This window comes from Gadus chalcogrammus, chromosome 6 (genome assembly GCF_026213295.1).
Source record: "Gadus chalcogrammus isolate NIFS_2021 chromosome 6, NIFS_Gcha_1.0, whole genome shotgun sequence".
In the NCBI taxonomy this organism is placed as follows: Eukaryota; Metazoa; Chordata; class Actinopteri; order Gadiformes; family Gadidae; genus Gadus; species Gadus chalcogrammus.
Genome location: NC_079417.1, coordinates 23677133 through 23698216, shown reverse-complemented (window position 1 = coordinate 23698216; position 21084 = coordinate 23677133). Strand labels below are relative to the sequence as shown.

The 21084-nt window shown below is 42.3% G+C and overlaps 1 protein-coding gene across 2 annotated transcripts in view; it reads right to left on the bottom strand.

The window, feature by feature from the left end:
- The window catches only part of mlxip (MLX interacting protein), a 105066-nt gene extending 84223 nt beyond the window's left edge, over positions 1-20843 (bottom strand). For both annotated transcript variants that reach the window (XM_056593014.1, XM_056593015.1), the window contains exon 1: positions 20263-20843. In XM_056593014.1, coding sequence (XP_056448989.1) covers positions 20263-20567 — 305 coding nt within the window. In that variant the 5' untranslated portion in view covers positions 20568-20843. The remainder of the gene's footprint in view (positions 1-20262) is intronic.
- Between the last annotated feature and the right edge of the window lie 241 nt (positions 20844-21084).

Sequence of the window (21084 nt, the reverse complement as noted above, 5' to 3'; positions counted from 1 at the left end):
TACAAAAGTAATGCATTACTGTAATGCATAGAGCTGGGACGACTAGTCGTCATAGTCGACTTCAAAAATTCGTCGCCATGATTAATTTGCGTCGACACGTCACCCCCCCGCACTTATTTTTTTTGAAGCCCCGTTCTAAACAGCCCACTAGATGAACCCTCACTCCAGTCCAGTGGTAGCGGTAAATATGCACCAGAACGCTAGTCGCCAATCGTTTGAAACGGCTCACTCATTGTTTAATAAAAGAAATACTATTTCATTCATCCAAGCGTAATGATTTGTTATTCTTTAATATATTTGATAATTTGTGTATGGCTTAGTCTTAAAAGTATCATGTTTGTGTGGTCAGCTCCTACCTCATGAGAAGAAGTTGCCTGGAAACTATGCTAAATGGTCTGTTTTCACTGCTTTCTCAATCGCTCTCTCTCTGTCACACCTCCCCTCCCCCAGCCACTACATTTGCATTTGAATAGATAAGTAAGGCCACGAAGCCGATTTCAGGCCATCTGGCCGTGGCCGTTGGCCGTTTTCACACCTAACCGTGCTCAACTGGCCCCTATTGTTCTCTGGCCTGTGGCCAGGCAATCTGTGGCCTGGCCACTCTAGGCTCTTGTACATACCACACAAACATGATACTTTTAAGACTAAGCCATACACAAATTATCAAATATATTAAAGAATAACAAATCATTACGCTTGGATGAATGAAATAGTATTTTTTTGTCATCACGTCGTAATACGTCACCATCAAGTGTCCGCTTAGTAGAACAACACAGACAACACAGTTGACACGTTACTGACTTTGTTGCTTATTTGGAGCAGCACATTTTTATATTTCCGCGTGTGAGCTAGAACCCCAATTTACCCTCCCGGACCCTGCACACACTGGTGGTTTATTGGGTTTCATTCTGTTGTAAATGCGACGGCTCCGCTGTTCCAGGGGTGGGGGGGAACAGCGGAGCTCCACAGAGATAACGCAGCGATATGATCATGAGCAGTTGACTTCTAACTTGATAAAGTTTAATGTAAGAGAGAAGGTGATGCAGTCGTAATAAACAAAGACGTTGAAAGATGGTGCGATCTACGAGAGACGCAAATTATTCTAACACCCGTTCGTCCGGGGTTCAATCTCAAACGTGTTTTAGGAAGGAATACTGGAGAAGTAAAAAAAAACTTTTCATGTCATTTATTTTCCATTTCTTTGAATATTCTAAATTGACTGACCATAGTATTTTTTCTCAACAGAAGTGGTCAGTGGTGAGTTTCTTGGCTGCCTGCCGCGAAACTCACCTGAATGGAATTTATGTGGCTGCAATTTTCCATGCAGTGTCTTTGTCATTGTGACAAAGGCTTATCAGTAACATAAATATTTACATTAACTTTACCATGAATTTTTGCAAGGTATATTTGGGTTATAGGGATATTGTAAGACATATTTATTATATAAAAAGTAAATTGTTAGGCCTCATTTCTCTGATATAAAGGAAATTACAAAAATAAGCCAACTGCAAGAATTAAATGACGTACCCAGGACGCGAACTCGGGTCGCCCGTATTGCGGGGTAGATCCTAAACCACCCAGCCAACTGCTGGTTTGCAAATTTGATGTAATACATGGGATTTGATGTCTCAGCCACACCCACAGTGTCTATTGTCTATGCTAGGGTACTTACTTATCTATTCATTCAAAAATAATGTAACAATTTGCATTTGATAGTAGCAAATTATCTATTGCAATAGTTAGAACAGTGTGTCCACAAATTTTTATATCCTTCTATATTTTTATATCCTTTTAATTATTTATTTTTTAATTATATGAATAAAATAAAAAATATATAAACTTTGATTTATAATTTTTTAATGTCACGCAATCGACCCACACTACTCTCGCGGTCGACCAGTCGATCTCGGTCGACCAGTCGATCTCGGTCGACGTATTGGCCACGTCTGTCTGTCTGTCTGTCTGTCTGTCTGTCTGTCTGTCTACCTATAGATATCAATCTTATTCACTTCAGAATGTCCCCTTGCGACCTCTGCTGACAAAGAAAGAGCCTTGCATCCTTGGAAAAAAAACAATTACATAGGAACTAGGGCTGTAACGATACAAATTCACGATTCGGTTTGTAACACGATTTTTGACCCACGGTTCGATACATCCCACGATTCTTTTAAATTTAAAAAGCGTTTTATTTAAACAACACTTAAATACCAATTATCTTAATGTAACATTTCATAACAAATAATTTGGAACACTGAACAGATTTGAACCGAAAGAATACTATTAAAGTATAGCTAAATTAATAAAGAAATAACCAAAGATTGCAGTTGGAGGATGCTTTTTGCTGGTAGGCATAATAGGGCCCCTTTAACTGTTTGGTTAGTTTATTCAAATATCCTTATTAGCGCTTCTTATTAGGCTATGTAGCTTAAATAATGACATAATCAGTCCGTATAGAATGCAACATGTTTAATAGCCTAACTTTCAATAGATGAGGAAAAACATGAACGTTGCAATAACGAGGCATAGTGTTACGAGTAGCATATGTGTATGCGCGAGAATGGCAGTGTGCGTATGCGTGTGTGAGTGACGTCAGCGAGTGAGTGGACGAGCGAGGAGAGCGAGCGGTAGCGCGTGTGTCTAGAGAAGAAGCGAACGAGTCCGGTAGAATAAAGTACCCATCCTGTCAATAATCGGTGGCCGCTTCATTCCGACCTATAAGCAGACAAACTGCCAGTCAAATCACACAAAACAATAGAGACAGGATCACACAGGCAATTTTTTTCGCGCTTGGCCCACTCTGGATAAATGTCGTTCATATCGCATATGAGGACTTCGACGGCTGTGGAGAAATGCAATCCTCCGTAGCCACGGAGAGCTGTGATCACAGAGAGGGCATCTCGTCACATATTTACGGCATCGATAGGAGGGGGCGCTGTCAGCAGACTATTATTGAGACAAATTATTAGTAATTTTCAATCTGACAATTTGACCGAAGAGTTAGAAAGGGCATATCGCGCTTCTGCCTTCTCACACGCGAGACAGGTTCGTGGCTTTGAGTGTCGCGATTTTCGGTTTGATACGCGTATCGTTACAGCCCTAATAGGAACACCTAAAAAAATGCTCTATAATAGCTTTCCCGGTCTGAAAAAAAAAAAAAATGTACACAGGGTGGTACAACAGACATTTAGGAAAAGTCAAGAAAGTAGGGATTTGGAACGTGATCGAGTGCAAAGATAAATTTTATTTTAACTCGCAGGGGTCATTTGACCCCTTCGACCGACGGCTGTTCTAGTGTTAAAGATCGATTCCTCCAGCCAGAGGTCCGAAAATTTGCATTTCCCCATTATTGTCTTTCAAATGACTTTGAACTAACAGAAGCGAACTCGCAAAGTGGGTATGAACCACCTGACGTCGCCGCCCGTTGCAGCAGTGTGAGCTGCCCAGTTTTAGAACGTCACAGCCCATCTCGTCGCAAGGAGTCGCAAGGAGTCGCAAGGAGTCGCGAGGCAAATCTTTGGTCTGAACTGGGCCTAAGCCAGCCGGGTATATCCAGTTTGTTATTCAGCGCACGCACCACGTGACATCATTGATAACTCTCAGGTCCTACTCGCAACATAAAAATAAATCCACGCAAGTTTTAGAAATTTTAGGAGATAGGCCTGCACGTAAATAACACCATTTGAAAAACTCGTAGGCCTTGTTGGAAATGTAATACCTCGTCAGATGATTTTTATTACTTTTTAATACTTTTTAATGGCCTTAATTTGGGCTAATTTCATTTACTACCTTTTAATACCTTTAACAACCCAGCGGAAACCCTGAATACCTGAAACAAACATTACCCTCCCGTAAGGTTCTTATGCAACGGAAACATTGTTTACTCCTCCAGTAAATAGGACGGACCTTAGATACGACTTGGTAACGGGAGGTATTCTAGTCCGCTCAGCTTTGAGCCAGAGCTATCGCTATGCATTGTCCCGCATCCTCATCGTCATCCGCTTATCCGGGGTCGGGTCGCGTTAGGGTTATGCATTGTACGTATTTATAATTTGAAATTCTTCCAAGCCTTTATACCACAGATACTCCAGGTTCTGTAGCATATCACCGCGTTGTCTGTAGGGCTGGCCCGAATGCTATTTTTCAGGCTTCGAATACTTGTTGGTTTTTCCGAGCGAATATTCGAATACTCGTTCCAGAAAAACACACCATCAAAAACAACATTAATAATCCCTATATACTCCCTGGAACCGATTTTGACAGTATCTGCATATTTTGTTGAAGATTTAATAGCTTTTGAACATTAATTAGTAGGCCTAAGTCAGTTGGACTTCCTTAGTTTTTCCCTGTGTAAGCGAACAGCTGTTGTTCCGTTCCAAATCAGCTGTCCTCTCTGCCATCTCAGCCCTTATGGGAGCTTTTCAATTCATCCTGGAACGTGCATCATTTCAGGCAATTTGTACAAGCTATCGTTTTGGAGACTAACCACTGCGCCATTCGTTTCAATGGGATTCGTGACGGCCAATACCAGGGCTCGGCAACTGGCGGCCTGCGGGCCCTAACTGGCCTGACAGACATAATATCTGGCCTGCCAGATTATTCTGAAGTTAAATTAATCTTTTTCTTTCTTTTTTTTTATATCTATATCAGATATAAAAAGTGTAAGCAATTTAAGATAACAGATTCTGTTAGCTTAAATGTAAAGGGGTGAATACAGTGAACTTCTTTTTCTTTCACAACTGTTTTTAGACACACTCGTCACGGTCACGCGTAAGCTGCTGAGCGGGAGTTATTGGAAAGTGGAAACTATGCAATATCAAATGAAACGGAACCCCCTTTATAGGCCTATATACAACAACCATTGCGACCCGACATTATGTACTTTTGTGTGATACTGCACATAGAGAAAGGCACATAGAGAAAGGCAGGAGCTGTTGACAAAAGTCCACAAAAGATTTAAGACGCCAAGTTCTGAGACTTTGCTGTTTAACGCAAGTAGAGTCTCTGATGAGGCTACTTCGCCTACAGCTCTTCTAACGGTGAGTAGGCTAGGTTAGGGCTAGGCGATATGGACCAAACTCATATCGATATTTTTTGTTCGAATGGCGATACACGATATTATAACGATATTTTTGAACAAAACAGGTAAAGTGTGTAGTTTTAACTCCGTGGCAGAAGTATTCACAATCAACCATTTATCTAGTGTATTTTTTTTTTTTGCTCAACGAAGCACAACTGTGCTTTAACAACAGATATGTAAGGGATAATGTAAAGAACGCCGGTCATTATCGGGAAAATAAGCCCCGACAGGGCGAACAGGACACCGACCTGAAGGGGCTTATTTTCAATAATGACCGACGAAGTTCTATACATTATCCCACTTATTACACGGCTACTCGCCTAAACGAAAAAATAACTTCATGGTGTGTCTTTTTACAATTTATTTGTAACCAGCATTCGTAGTGTTGATCAGCAGAGAAATAGTCCGCCAAAGTGATACCAAAGACGTCATTAGAGACAAAAAAATACTGTTTCCTTGACAGCCTCTTCTATAATATGAATTATTTTATCTTGTGTGTGCCCGTGCGCTAAAATCATTCAAATGAATGTGCTTTATTTTTATCTTGCACTATTTGAGCACGTACTACTCTCTTGCGCTCCGCCTCTGACTACGAGATGGTTAGTGTTACAACTTTCTGCTGTCGGCTCCCAGGCACGTTCCCTCCAGGACCGATGATCTCTCAGGGGCAACACACCCTTCACTTTGACCGGCAGTGGGTCTGCTTATAGGTCGGAATATCGTCGGAATGAAGCGGCCACCGATTCTTGCCGGGTGCTTTATTCTTTTACACACAACCGGACTCGATCATTACTTCACTAAACTGACATGCACGCTACCGCTCGCTCGTCCACTGCACTCACACGCTGACACACACACACACACACGCTGACACACACACACACACACACACACACACACACACACACACACACACACACACACACACACACACACACACACACACACACACACACACACACACACACACACACACACACACATGATACTTTCTCATGCAAACGAGATACTTTCTCGTGCGCACTAGATACTTTCTCGTGCTCACGAGAAATGTTAAAAACATTATTTTTACCCCATGTCCCTTTACGGGTTCAGGACTCTCTACCACCGTGTCCGCCATGTTTTTGTTCAAAGTTTGTTGTGATGCGAAACGTCCGTGGGTGGGAGAACGCTACATACATGTAAGGGGCGGGATTGAGCAGCTGAACATGGTTTGTAGGCTCAGAGAGCAGCGGTCGCCTTTATAAAATAGCGCTCGCAAGGCAACTTCAAAATAATATATAATATATATATAATTGTCTCAACTACATATCGCTTTCAAAAATATACCGGTATAATTTTAAAACCGGTATATCGCCCAGCCCTAGGCTGGGGGGGGGGGTGTGTGTGTGTGTGTGTGTGTGTGTGTGTGTGTGTGTGTGTGTGTTTTTTAGGTGCGCACTCGAAAACGATCCGGTTTCGTTTTATGCGGAATATTCAAGGCGCTGGTTCTCCACAGAAAAAAGTGGAGCGCATCAACCCTGCGCCGCTGCGCGCATACAGCATGCGCGCTGTATACAAACATTCAGTCACGAGGAGATTCAACCTTTTAAATTGAGCAGGAATACTTTTGAATGTGTTCATTTGAATTGTGTTTAAATATGCTACGGCAGTCATTTGTTTAGCCAATTCATGTAAAACAACGAGGGTTTTGATTGTAGGTTTATGAACTAAACGGCGGCAAGATTTGCGGAGTACCGGTATTTAACAACCATGGCGAATCAAAATATGATCACACACTTCTTCTTCTTTATATAGCCTGCCTATACATTTTTTTAAGTGCAATAAACACAGACAATATCCGACCGATTTTTTTCCAATTTGACCGATAAAATGAAACCTTCCCCGTCACATGACCGGCACCAATTTCTTCTAGCAGAAACACTGTGCGCACTACTGCCCTCTCTCTAGCATAAGGCCTTTCTACACTGCCAAGCCGGTTCGGTCGAGGCTTGGCACGCACGGCGATTTCACCGTCTTATCTCAAGTTTCCAGTGTAAAACCAAGGGGCTAAAATTAGGGCGGGGCGATATCGACTAAAAAAAATCCCAGATTTTTTCACAAAAAATCTGATTTCCGATTTAAATCGATTTACATAAAAAGGCATTATGACAGGCCCTGCCATTGTAAACATTGTAACCTGTAACATAACATAAAATGTAAAATATATAAAATATAAAATAAAATATTTCTGGTGAAAATATTCCTCATCCTCATCGTCATCCGCTTATCCGGGGTCGGGTCGCGGGGGGAGCAGCTCAAGCAGGGGGCCCCAGACTTCCCTTTCCCGGGCCACATTGACCAGCTCTGACGGGGGGATCCCGAGGCGTTCCCAGGCCAGTGTTGAGATATAATCTCTCCACCTAGTCCTGGGTCTTCCCCGAGGTCTCCTCCCCACTGGACGTGCCTGAAACACCTCCCAAGGAAGGCGCCCAGTGGGCATCGTTACCAGATGCCTGAACCACCTCAGTTGACTCCTTTCTAAGTAAAGGAGCAGCGGCTCTAATCCGAGTTCCTCACGGATGGCTGAGCTTCTCACCCTATCCCGATGGGAGACGCCAGCCACCCTTCTGAGAAAACTCATCTCGGCCGCTTGTACCCGCGATCTCGTCCTTTCGGTCATCACCCAGCCCTCATGACCATAGGTGAGGATAGGAACGAAGATCGACCGGTAGATCGAGAGCTTTGCCTTGCGGCTCAGCTCTCTTTTCGTTACAACGGTGCGGTAAAGCGAACGCAATACCGCCCCCGCTGCTCCGATTCTCCGGCCAATCTCACGCTCCGTAGTACCCTCACTCGCGAACAAGACCCCGAGGTACTTGAACTCCTTCACTTGGGCTAAGGACTCATTTCCTACCCGGAGTAAGCAATCCACCGGTTTCCTGCTAAGAGTCATGGCCTCAGATTTAGTGGTGCTGATCCTCATCCCAGCCGCTTCACACTCGGCCGCCAGCCGATCCAGTGAGTGCTGAAGGTCACAGGCCGATGATCCAATGAGGACCACATCATCTGCAAAAAGCAGTGACGAGATCCTCAGACCACCGAACTGCAACCCCTCCCCACCACGACAACGCCTCGATATCCTGTTCATGTATATCACAAACAGGATTGGTGACAAGGCGCAGCCCTGGCGGAGACCAGCACCCACTGAGAACGAAACTGACTGGCTGCCGAGAACACGAACACAGCTCTCGCTTTGGGAGTACAAAGATTGGATGGCCCTGAGGATAGACCCCCTTACCCCATACTCCCGCAGCACCTCCCACAGTTTCTCCCGGGGGACCCGGTCATACGCCTTCTCCAGATCCACAAAACACATGTAGACCGGATGGGCATGCTCCCAGAACCCCTCCAGGATCCTTGCGAGAGTGAAGAGCTGGTCCGTAGTTCCACGTCCGGGGCGAAAACCGCATTGTTCCTCTTCAATCTGAGGTTCGACGATCGGCCGAAAATATTACTAATGATAAGTAGGGATGGGGATCATTAATATTTATTGATATCGATACCATTTTCGATACTCCTTAACGATCCAAGTCTTTATCGATACCACAATCGATACTTTTCTATTAATTGGTGGAAATACTTTTTTTAGTGATGAGGAAAATATTTAGGAAATAAATGATTGTATTTTAAATTAAACATGTAATTCTTGATACATATTGACATCAGTAGTTTTAATTATATATACTAAAATGATTAGAGCACTATAGGCTACAATTGTATTAGTAATACAGACACATGAGTAATACAGTATTACTCATGTGTCTGTGTTACTAATACAGACACATGAAAAAAATTCATGGACGCAATGCCAAAAGATGCAGCAGACTCCAGTGAATCTGTGTGTATAATGTTTTGGACTGTGGGAGGTTTGGTGTGGGAGTTATAGCCCCAAACGCGTTTTCCTTGGTATAGCGCCACCTAGTGACCGGCATGTTTGGATTTTGTAGTCTGTGTACACATCACAGACCTGGATCTAGTCATGCAATTGGCGTTTCCGCACCATTTACGGTTTGGGCCCACTTTTAGGGAAGGAAGTATATTAATAAAAAGAAAAATTCTTACAAAAACAATAGGGATCCAACCTGTTGGCTTGGACCCCTAAAAAATCGCTACAAAAACAATAGGGATCCAACCTGTTGGCTTGGACCCCTAAAAACAAACACGCAGCTCTTTCCTTCGCTCGTCTGTATGGAATGAGGAAGAGGAGCGTAATCCCCCTACTGGAGCCCCGAGGCATTACCAACAGATCGACGAATTACCAACAGATCGACAAATTATTAAACCACACAGATATATTTCAAATGAATTATGTTTACCACAAAATAGATGATACATATATGAATAAATTGTTGTATTCAACTTGTCACACTCGCTGCCATGTTTGTGTATCACTTTGGTAAATGCGCACTCTGTGCGGGGGGAGGGCTAAGCCCATTCCGAACTACGGGAGCTGAGAGGGCAGCGTTGGCGGATGTTGAAGAGAAAACTGATTTTCATTTAAACAAGTCGACGTGAGCTACACACTCGAGTTAATCGATAAAATCGGTTTATCGCCCAGCCCTAGGTAAAATCGTGGCTTCCACATATACATGTTTAAAAAATAACAAACTTCTTCTTTGTTTACTTATTTACCAAATGGCCACATCATGCGATGAAGTGATTTCAGTCGGCCGTTCCAACCTATTAAAGCTATCGCCCAGTTATATGTAGACCTGCCACTTTGATCTGGATTTTATGCAAAAGTGAATAACTAAATGTCCAAGGTAGTAGCAAAGATATGTATTTTTTTAACTTTCACGTTTCCTGTAAGTCTAACTAAATAATCACAATCACGTAGTTTATAGTAGTGTTGTCACGATACTGGATTTTGTAACTTCGATACTATACCTGGAAAAATATTGATATTCTATACCAGTGGTTCTCAACCTTTTTTGAACAAACTCCCCCCCCTGACCTTACCCTGATCCTCTGGCGCCCCCCCTCCCCCCAATAAAATAATAAAAATAAACTAACAACCCCACTCACACTCATGTTATATTGCTTAAAGTTGTCAATGCATCAATTTTCATTGATTTTGCATTGGTCACTAATAGCAATGAATGACCTGAGTCGGTTTTGGTGCAAAAAATATAAAAATACTAATGAATATTCCTGACATGCAAATGTCTCACCTCTGATTGGCTAACAGCACTGTCCATCATTGTAATAAACCCCATTAAACTCCCAGAGCGACAGGGGGGGGGGAAGAGAGAGAGAGAGAGAGAGAGAGAGAGAGAGAGAGAGAGAGAGAGAGAGAGAGAGAGAGAGAGAGAGAGAGAGAGAGAGAGAGAGAGAGAAAGAAAGAAAGACGGCCACTCCCGCGACTCCCGGCCGCCATGTCTCCCGTCGTGCCCGGGACGCGGCACCCCGCTGCCCGGGCACCACGGCGACTCCCGCCGTGCCCATTGAACGAATTAATGAATGAATGGCCCGGGAACCACGGGCACCGCGCCCCGGGCAACGCGGACACCGCGAAAACAGATCGCGTGCAGAGGCCTAATTAGTCCTATATATTTTGTATTTGAAATGCAACGCTCTATTCGTGGAGAATACGCTCAGAGCAGCGGGAACTGAACAACAGCAAGAGGAAGGAGGAAAACGGGCTATGAAACAAAATTTGATATTTTTTTCTTGCTATCGGCCATGTTTGATTGTGTTGTGTTGGTTATTGAACTGTTAACTTGGGGAACTTGGGTTATGTTTATCAGCGTTACTATAGCGATCCCGTTGTAACGGGAGTCCGGGCGTTTGGAGGACCGAACCGCGCTGTATTATCACTGTTCCACTGCGAATAGATAGTAGGGCTGTAACGATACACAAACTCACGATTCGGTTTGTATCACGATTTTTGACCCACGGTTCGATACATCCCACGATTTTTTTTAATTTAAAAAGCATTTTATTTAAACAACACTTATATACCAATTAATTTAATGTAACATTTAATAACAAATAATTTGGAACACTGAACAGATTTGAACAGAAAGAATACTATTAAAGTATAGCTAAATTAATAAAGAAATAACTAGAGATGCACCGAAAATTCTTGGCCGATACCGATTTCCGGTTTTTAAGGAGGTCTGACCTGCCAAAACCGGTTTTTCCGATACCGATTTTCTAAGAAATAATTATAATCATATAATATGTTGATAGGTTTTCAATGTAGTGAGTCCCCGGGACCCACAGGTGGCGAGTTGGGTGGGTCCCTGAGAAATTCAATGGGTCCCAACTCCCCAGTTTAAAAAATGTGCTTCTTTTTTATTATTATTCTATTTCTTAAATGAAATTAATAGTGTTAAACTCAATACATGAAATTGTCATCTGAAAAGCGCAGCCATTTGTATGTGGTGAGCCACTGCTTCAGAAAAGTTCGCTTTTTTTGGGAGGAACATGTAGAAGGTTGAGGCACTTGGCTCATCAGGCAGTGGGCTCATCAGGCTCAGTAGAGGGGGAGGCAGAAGTAGGTACAGGCAATGTTGAGGTACTCTCTCTAGGCTGATCAGAGTCAGGGAGGAGTGCAGAGGTAGTGGGGACAGAGAATGCAGCTGCAATAGTTTGCTGACCTGCAATAGGTTTAATCTTTTTCTTTGGTTTGATTTTTGCGTTCTCTCTTCTCTGCCTGTTTCTCGAGAAAAACGGGATCTCGTTGGAAGCGCGATGTATGCGCAGGCGCCGTTTGGGCATAACAATATGGCGGCTGCCGTTCAATGTAGTTATCACCACCACCGGATTATGTTTCATTTATTTCATTACAGCACGTCCCCTAAACGTTACAACATAATCGACACGAATGAGCACAGCATCGAGCAGTGGAAACGTGGGTTTATTTACTATGAAGTTCGTATTTTTAATTGTTGAAATGAAATCAGCGGTGACGAGCTAGTTGTTTTGGTAGCGGCTAAATTAGCATGTCGCGATACTTTGTACAGGGGATCACGTCTGCGCCGAGTAGATGCGCAGAGGGTTGAAACAGCGCTTGTCCGGTTTGCTCACAAGAAGTTTTCTTTGGCCAGTTACTGTGATTAAACACGAGTTGTTTAATGTTCACAATGTATCGTTTTTCATGGGGAAAATTAGATGCGTCCCCGGGTCGCATGGATAGTGAGTTTAGTGCGTCCTTTCAGATTTTAATGCGTCAGGGACGCAGGACGCGTACCTAGCAACATGATCCCCCACGGCTTATTTTTGACTTGCAAGCATTACAAACAGCGTGTTTTGGGTCGTCCTGGCACACAGTGAAATAAGTCCAAATCAGCGACATGTTTTCTTCCCGCGCTCTGGGCGCCTTGAGCTGCTACGCACCGCGCATGCGGGTGAGTTTGATCGGCCGAAAACCGGAAATTACGACAGTGACCGGCAGGTCACCGATTGTGGCCGATTGGATACAAAACCGGCTTTTTTAATCGGCGGCCGGTTGATCGGTGCATCTCTAGAAATAACCAAAGATTGCAGTTGGAGGATGCTTTTTGCTGGTAGGCAAAAACCCTCAACTGTTTGGTTGGTTTAGTCAAATATGCTTATTAGCGCTTCTTATTAGGCTATGTAGCTTAAATAATGACATAATCAGGCCGTATAGAATGCAACATGTTTAACAGCCTCACTTTCAATAGATGGGGAAAAACATGAACGTCTAACATGAACGTCGCAATAACGAGGCATAGTGTTACGAGTAGCATATGTGTGTGTGCAAGAATGGCAGTGTGCGTATGCGTGTGTGAGTGACGTCAGCGAGTGAGTGGACGAGCGAGGAGAGCGAGCGGTAGCGCGTGTGTCTAGTGAAGAAGCGAACGAGTCCGGTAGAATAAAGTACCCATCCTGTCAATAATCGGTGGCCGCTTCATTCCGACCTATAAGCAGACAAACTGCCAGTCAAATCACACAAAACAATAGAGACAGGATCACACAGGCAATTTTTTTCGCGCTTGGCCCACTGTGGATAAAAGTCGTTCATATCGCATATGAGGACTTCGACGGCTGTGGAGAAATGCAATCCTCCATAGCCACGGAGAGCTGTCATCACAGAGAGGGCATCTTGTCGCATACTTAAGGCATCGATAGGAGGGGGCGCTGTCAGCAGACTATTATTTAGACAAATTATTAGCAAATTTCAATCTGACAATTTCACCGGAGAGTTAGAAAGGGCATAATACTAATCTTGAAAATAGTCCCAGAAGTTGTCCAGCAGTCGTATTGTTCTACACAAAAGTGCTTATTCTGCCTTCTCACACCGCGAGACAGGTTTGTGGCTTTGAGTGTCGCGATTTCGGTTTCGATACGCGTAAAGTCACAGCCCTAATAGAAAGTAAAAAGTAGCTGAGACGGTAGAGGTGTTAGAAACGAATAAATGAAAATAGGCTATTTATTTCAGGTAGCCTATTTTTTCACCCACAAAAAATACATACAATGAAAGTTTAAAAAAAAATGGACTCACGTTCCCAGCACCCCCCTAGGTTGTGAGAACGCCCCGTTGAGAAACCATGTTCTATACCAGTGGTTTTCAAACTGTGGGGCGCGCCCCCCCCTGGGGGGCGCCAGAGTACTTCAGGGGGGGCGCGACGTGAGAAAAAAATAAACCCGAAAAAACCCCTGAAAGTCGATGATTCAAATCATCAGTCGTACTTCAACTGTAGAAGTAACATAACTAAATCAATTTTCAACCGTTTATCTTCGTGCAAACCATTTAACAAATCTACACACTTGTATCTTCAATAATATCTAAACATAATTTCGATATCATTTAAAATTTCTTCAGAATCACAGTTTTAGTTTCATACCGCTTCGTTTTCAGCTGTTTTCATTGAAGACGTCAGCCCATTCTGATACACCTACTTCTAGACATCGTAACTCATTCCTTTTTCAACCGTTTACCATTGTTCAAACCATTAAGCAAATCTACACACTTGTATCTTCAATTCTATCGAAACGGAATTTTGATAGCATTTATACTTTTTTCAGAATCACAGTTTTAGTTCCAAACCGGCATCGTTTTCAGTTGCTTATAATAATTTAGGTCACCATAGCAACGCCGGTAAACAAACCCCGCCAAATAGTAGAATCTCTGGACTGAAAAGGCAGATCTGATTCGACTGGCAGTTTACACAGATTAAGATGTTCAAATGTATTAAAAAAAGGTTAAGCTAAAACATGCTTAGATAAAGTTGTTAAATTGTGTTAAGAAATGTGTTTAAAAACGCACAAAGATGTAATGTTTCAGAATAACGTTTAAAATGTTTAAAAAATATGTTTCAAATGTTTCAAAAATATGTTTCAAATGTTTGGGGGGGGGGGCACAGCTGAATTTTTTTCTCTGAGGGGGGGCTCACTCTCTCACACTTTGAAAACCCCTGTTCTATACCATTTCGATACCTGGGGGGAAAAAAAAAAATCAGGAAAGAACGTAACCAAAGTAACTAGAGTATATCTCCAAAACTGCTAGGGCTAGATATATATTACATCTTGGTGCCAATAGAAAGATTGTTGTGCAAGTGAAATATTCAATGTGGATACTACTTTACGGCATATATCGAAGATTACATTTCCACCTGAAATAAATATCAGTCATTATCAATTGGTATCACTGTCGTACTATGAGACACGAAAAGGTAGATATCTTACCATTTTGACAGTTGTCACCTCTATTCAAAGTTCAGGGCAAATATAATCGAATGACACCAAGCCAAACATTCGCAAATACACATATGGCCACTAGATTGCGCTGAAGAACATGTGTTCTGATTGAAGGCAATTTACCTTTTTCCTAAGAAACCGTCTCTTAGTAATTTATTGTAAACACCATGTTTAGTAGGGGTGGGAATCTCTTGGCACCTCACGATTCGATTCAGATTATGAGGTCAACGATTCGATTCTGAAGCGTCTATCGATCATCTTGATGCATCTCGATGCAACAATTTTTTTTATGTACATCTCCATGCGTGATTTTCAAAAATATATATATACATCTGGGTGTGCTACTCAGAGTTTGCTAAGCAATTCCTACTTTTGTGATGATCATTAAAGACATCAACAGATGAATTAACTTATCTAATATTTCATAAGAGAGAAAGCTTTTGTCACAAATATGACTTCCTATGAACAATGCAATAATCAATGCAGCTTGCATTATAACACAATATGGAAGCATGCAAAAAATAGGTTTCAGTTTTATTTTCTTTCTAATCTTTATTTTCTATGTCATTAAAGGAAAAGCTGCTCTTGAATTAGAAGGAGTTCTTGTGTCTGGCTTCGAGTTTGCGCGCATGCTATGCGTACGCTGAAACGCAATCGTGTCAAGACAAATCAAATTTGCCAATACACACTGAAGATAAATTCAATAATTTTAAAATTACAAAAATGATCCCTCTCTGGCGAACAGAATGTTGCAGCAGGCAAAAAAATATATATATTTCTTTTTTTTTTAATTCAGATTATTAATTGATCTGCATCGAGACAGAATCGTTCTAGCGAGAATCACGATGCATCGAAGAATCGATTCTTTTTTGGGAGTTTTAGTCCCAGAATGATATGGTTTAGAAACTTTAGATTGTGGGAATCAGTGGAGGGCTGGAGGCTCAGCTTTCATATAATATATAGTTTGTGCAGGTCCAATTTCGTGAAAAAGGTCGCTATTGCTGTGCATGTACACAGTTATGAAACCCAAAACCGTGTTCTTGCATTTGCATATGACTTTAAATTATTATTTTGATTTACCTTGGTAATCTGCTTTAATCTAAAGTACTTCCAAACCGCACTCCTCCATCACTACTCCGTCTACCTTCTCTACTTAAACCGGTCGTGGTGGCGCTGCACTTGAGATGCTAGCTGTGTTGGCTAACCTTTAGCTAACACCATCACACAGAGCATTGAGACTAATGCCGAATTACTGCCAGAGACCGCACTGTGAGTGAGTGACAGGAGGCGGGGCTATGTTCGCGCTGTAGCGCTGTGTGTCTGTTAACTCGCTATCCGAGAGAAGAGAAGACAGCGCGCTGATCAGTTGCAAATATATCTATTTGGTGTGATTTTGAGGAGGAAAATGGTTGTTCTGCAGTTTTTAGAAACTCTTAACCCATTTAAGCCGGGAAAGCATTGCCGCTGTTCTACCTTTAAAGCCGGGGGCGCTGTTGCGTCATTCTACCTTTAAGGACGGGAAAGCGTTTGCGTCGTTTTTCTGTATAAGGGGGGTTTTTGCCCAAAGTGTCGGCCTCTGGGCCAATGAAATGCATCAAAATAGACACATATAGGTGTCAACTTGTTCCTCGTGAGTTTAGTTCAGAAATTTCTTCAAGCAAGTATGGCGGAATTTGAGACTGAAGACTTTTCTAACGGTAGCGATTTCGAGGAGTTTCTCGGCTTCGAAGATGTTGATGAGGCCGAGTACTTTGATGACGAATACGAACCGATTGACCGGGGATTATGGTTAAGGCACATGTTCGTGAATGACGACGAGGAAGAAGAAGTATGGAATGGGGCTATGGGAATGGGGCTGCTTCCGTTGCCGGTGCGAAGAGATTACTGGCGACAGAGTAAGAATCTCTTTCGGACGCAATTCGCCAGAAATATGTCCCGGGACAGATTTGCGGCCAGCTGGAGGCAAGGACAATAGTAATACTTATTGATTGGGATGATGCTGTAATAAGTAATTATTACAGTTTATATGTAAGAGATGTATTACTGTCCCGGAGATGCGTAAAGCACCCGGGTGCGTAAAACCAGATAAGCTTCTCTGGAATGTTACTTATACTTATCAATAGTAATACTTATTGATTGTGATGATGCTGTAATAAGAAATTACGACAGTTTATATGTAAGAGATGTATTACTGTCCCGGAGATGCATAAAGCACCCGTAAAACCAGATACGCTTCTCTGGAATGTCACCAGTGGCGTAACAAGGCAACGACGGGCCCGTACGCAGGATGTTCAAGGCTCTTCCAAAGAATAGAGCTTCTTTGGAATTTCACACCTAACTGCGATCTCCAGAACAATAAGGCCTAGGCTACTATACATTCCCAAATTATAGCCTGTATCTTTTAATTACGCTACTTCTTAGGATGGAATGCAATTGTATTTGTATTATGCATAATACTTTTATTCAGTAGTCATCACATACAAGTGCATGTAATTTAAAACGCAGACTGTTTACAGTTTTAGTCCCAGTCTGTTCCCCTTCCCATGTTTGTTATTATATACTTTATTACTTTCTTATATACTTATTTCACTTTATTATACTTTCTTTTTTTTACTGTTTTGTGCTGTTCCTGCACTTTTACATATTTTTTTTACTTTTTTATTTACTTTTCTACCTGTATGTAAATATTGTAAATATTTGTAAATAAAAACTCCAATTTCCCATGAAAGCCACAGGTGTCAGCTCTCAAATAATAATGAATTGTGTTCCTATCTGTTACAGGGGCTGAGAAATCAGTAATTTAGTAGGCGTTGACACAATTGCTGAATTTCTAGAAAAACTTCAGGTTTTGGGGGCTTTTCTGAAATCGCCTATAGGTTTTACAGGCATTTTTTCCAGGCGCTTTAGGCCTAAATGGGTTAAATAAATATATCGCCCAGTATATATAATATATATGAACAAACACTAAAAAATGCAATTGCCCTTTCGGGCAACCAGAAATCATCTCAACTTGCCCAAATATTATTTTTAGTTGCCCCGGGCAAGCGGGCAACCGTTAGTGTCAACCCCTGTGAGTGTAGGCTACAAACGCGATTAACTATTTACAAGGGCAAAAAACGCCAACATATTCATTATTTTGCTGACCACTTTTGGGTTAGGGACGGGTTAGGGTTTTTTATCCCGACAAAAGCCTCCTAAGGACAGTTCCTCTGCGTCTCTCTCGTAGATCACACCATCTTTCAATGTCTTTGTTTAATACGACTGCATCACCTTCTCTCACATGATCAGCAGCTTGTGGATTTAAATTTCTCTCCAGTTAGAACTGCTCATGAAGATATCGCTGCGTTGTCTCTGTGGAGACAGTGCAGCAACACCTCTACCCAACGTGATCAGGCATGACCTTTACGTGATTAGGGCATAACTTGTTTGTACGCCTTTTAAGAGTCATCTAGTGCTTGGTAGGCATATGACTAAGCCAGCTGACGGGCCTGCGTCGCAGTTCCAGATGCACTTTCATTAATCAATTCCTTGAACTAGCCTTTGATAATGTTCTGGCCCGCCACCTACAGGCTGGAAAAAAAATTGGCCCGAGGCCAAACTTAGTTGCCGACCCCGGCTCTAGGGTCCATAGCATGTAACTGCGTTTTCTGATTACATTTTAATGCATTTTTCACAATTTACCAGATCTCGTTTTGAAGGCTGAACAGACAATTTGACTGGAACTAGATTCGATTAGATTAGGCCAATAAAGCAATGATAAAAAATCCACAACGAAAACAAAATACAAATGCTCGATCAAAAGCCCGGCCCGACCCAGCCCGAGGATAGTGGTGGGAAATATCGGCCCGACCCGGCCCGGGGTTTTGGGCTCGGGCAGAGAATCTAAACTCTACTATGTTTGCGACTTTGAACGCACCTCAGTTGTCCATATATCAGGGATTAATGTTCACCCTGCAGTCAATCAGAATAGAGTATTCCAAAAAATACAACCGGCGTATTGATCTAGTAAAGTAAAACCGACAAGTAAGCCGGCAACCTGCCAGGTTAATGCCCTCCTCCCAGCCAATCAGAATCAAGCCTTCTTAAACGAAGAAGAAGAATATTTGATAATTCAACGTTGCTAACGTTATAATGACTGCTGTCAAGGAAAGTGGATTTTTTTGCCGTCCTTCGTATCACTCCGCAAGTAGTCCGGTAACTTATAAACCCCAGGGTACTCGGTTGCTGAGCGACGTCAACTTATATGGCGGACTATTTCGCTGCTATTTCTCTGCTGATCAACACTACGAATATCAAATAAATTGTAAAAAGACTAGGGGTGGGAAAAATAATAGATTCTTCGATTTATCGCGATTCTCGCTAGAACGATTCTGTCTCGATGCAGATAAAAAAGAAAAATCCTTCTGCAACATTCTGTTCGCCAGAGAGGGATAATTTTTGTACTTTTAAAATTATTGAATTTATCTTCAGTGTGTATTGGCCAATCTGATTTGTCTTGACACGATTGCGATTCAGCCTATGCATAGCATGCATGCAAACTCACAGCCAGACACAATAACTCCTTCTAATTCAAGAGCAGCTTTTCCTTTTTAATGACATAGAAAAGAAAGATTAGAAATAAAATAAAACTGAAACCTATTTTTTGCATGCTTCCATATTGTGTTATAATGCAAGCTGCATTGATTATTGCATTGTTCATAGAAAGTCATAATTGTGACAAAAGCTTTCTCTCCTATGAAATATTAAATAAGTTAATTCATCTGTTGATGTCTTTAATGATCATCACAAAAGTAGGAAGAGATTAGCAAACTGAGTAGCAAACCCAGATGTATAGATATATTTTTGAAAAAAATTGTTGCAACGAGATGCATCGATAATCGCTTCAGAATCAAATCGTTGACCTCATAATCGGAATCCAATCGTGAGGTGCCAAGAGATTCCCACCCCTTAAAAATACATAGTGTTTTCGTTTTGGCAAGTAGCCGTGTATAGACATCGCCAGTCATTTCGAAAATAAGCCCCTCAGGGCGAAGCAAGACTCCTCCGCTTCGTGTCAGTGTCCGGTTCGCCCTGTCGGGGCTCATTATGCCGAAAATGACCGGCATTGTATACATTTTGCCTTACATATTTACTAGCTATAATTTATTTTTGAAACCCCCACAGAGACAGAATAAAAACTCGAACCCTGGTACTACTAGTGTGTTTAGGTGGTTTACATGTATGATGAGTACTACTAGTGGGTCTTGTTACCCTGTATGATGAGTATTAATAATGTTAGGTGGTTTCCCTGTATAATGAGTACTACTGGTGTTTTTAGGTGGCTTCCCTGTATAATAAGTACTACTGGTGCTTTTAGGTGGTTAACCTGTATGATGAGTTCTACCAGTGTTAGGTGGTTTACCTGTATGATAAGTACTACTGGTGTGTCTTGTTTACCTGTATGATGAGTACTACGAGTGTGTCGTTTGATGGTTTACCTGTATGCCACGGTCATGCACTCGAACAGTTTGGTCAGCGAAGCATCAATAGAGATGTGCGAGGTGCTGGTCTTCCCGAAGTGATACGTCTGACACGTCTGTTTGTTGACGGTGTCGAAGTCGTATCCTTTCTTCGGCGGGTGCTCGATGTGAGGCGCAGACACCATGAAGTGTCCGCTGTGGATGATCTGGGCTTCCCGTCCGTCCGACTTTATGTAAACTAACTGAGGCTCCTCAGGGTCCGAGTCGGCATCCTGCAGGCTCCCCGCCGCAGTGTGCCGGTATCTGTACCGTTCAGCAGCCATGTCGTTACCAAACAAACAGCTAACGTGAGCTAACAGGCTAATTTACTAAATATGCCACTTCATGCGGTAAAAGTCCTCATTACGCTTTTTGTATGGTTTAAATCATAGTTACGCAATAGCTACACAATTCAATGTCTTTGCTGCAACAACTCGGAATTAACTCTTCTTTCATTTCTAAAAGTACACGTACAACAGCTCTCCATATTTCGTAAACCCTCTAAATTTCGTTCGGAGCTCGAGACCAGAAGGACCAGCTGACTGAAGGAGCAGGAAGCTCCTGCTCGAGAAAGGCCTCTGATTTGTCACAGCCAGAGCCCCGCCCAAACAAGTGGCCTCTGATTGGTCACAGCGAGAGCCACGCCTAAACAGAAATCAAAATAAACTGACTAGGCGATCTGTCCCCTCGAACCTGCTTGAAAGAAATCAACGCATATTACCTTGAAGAACTTGATTGGCTTGTTAATGACCATGCTACAGGTTAAATATTTTAACCGATGTGTGTATAGCTTTCCATGCT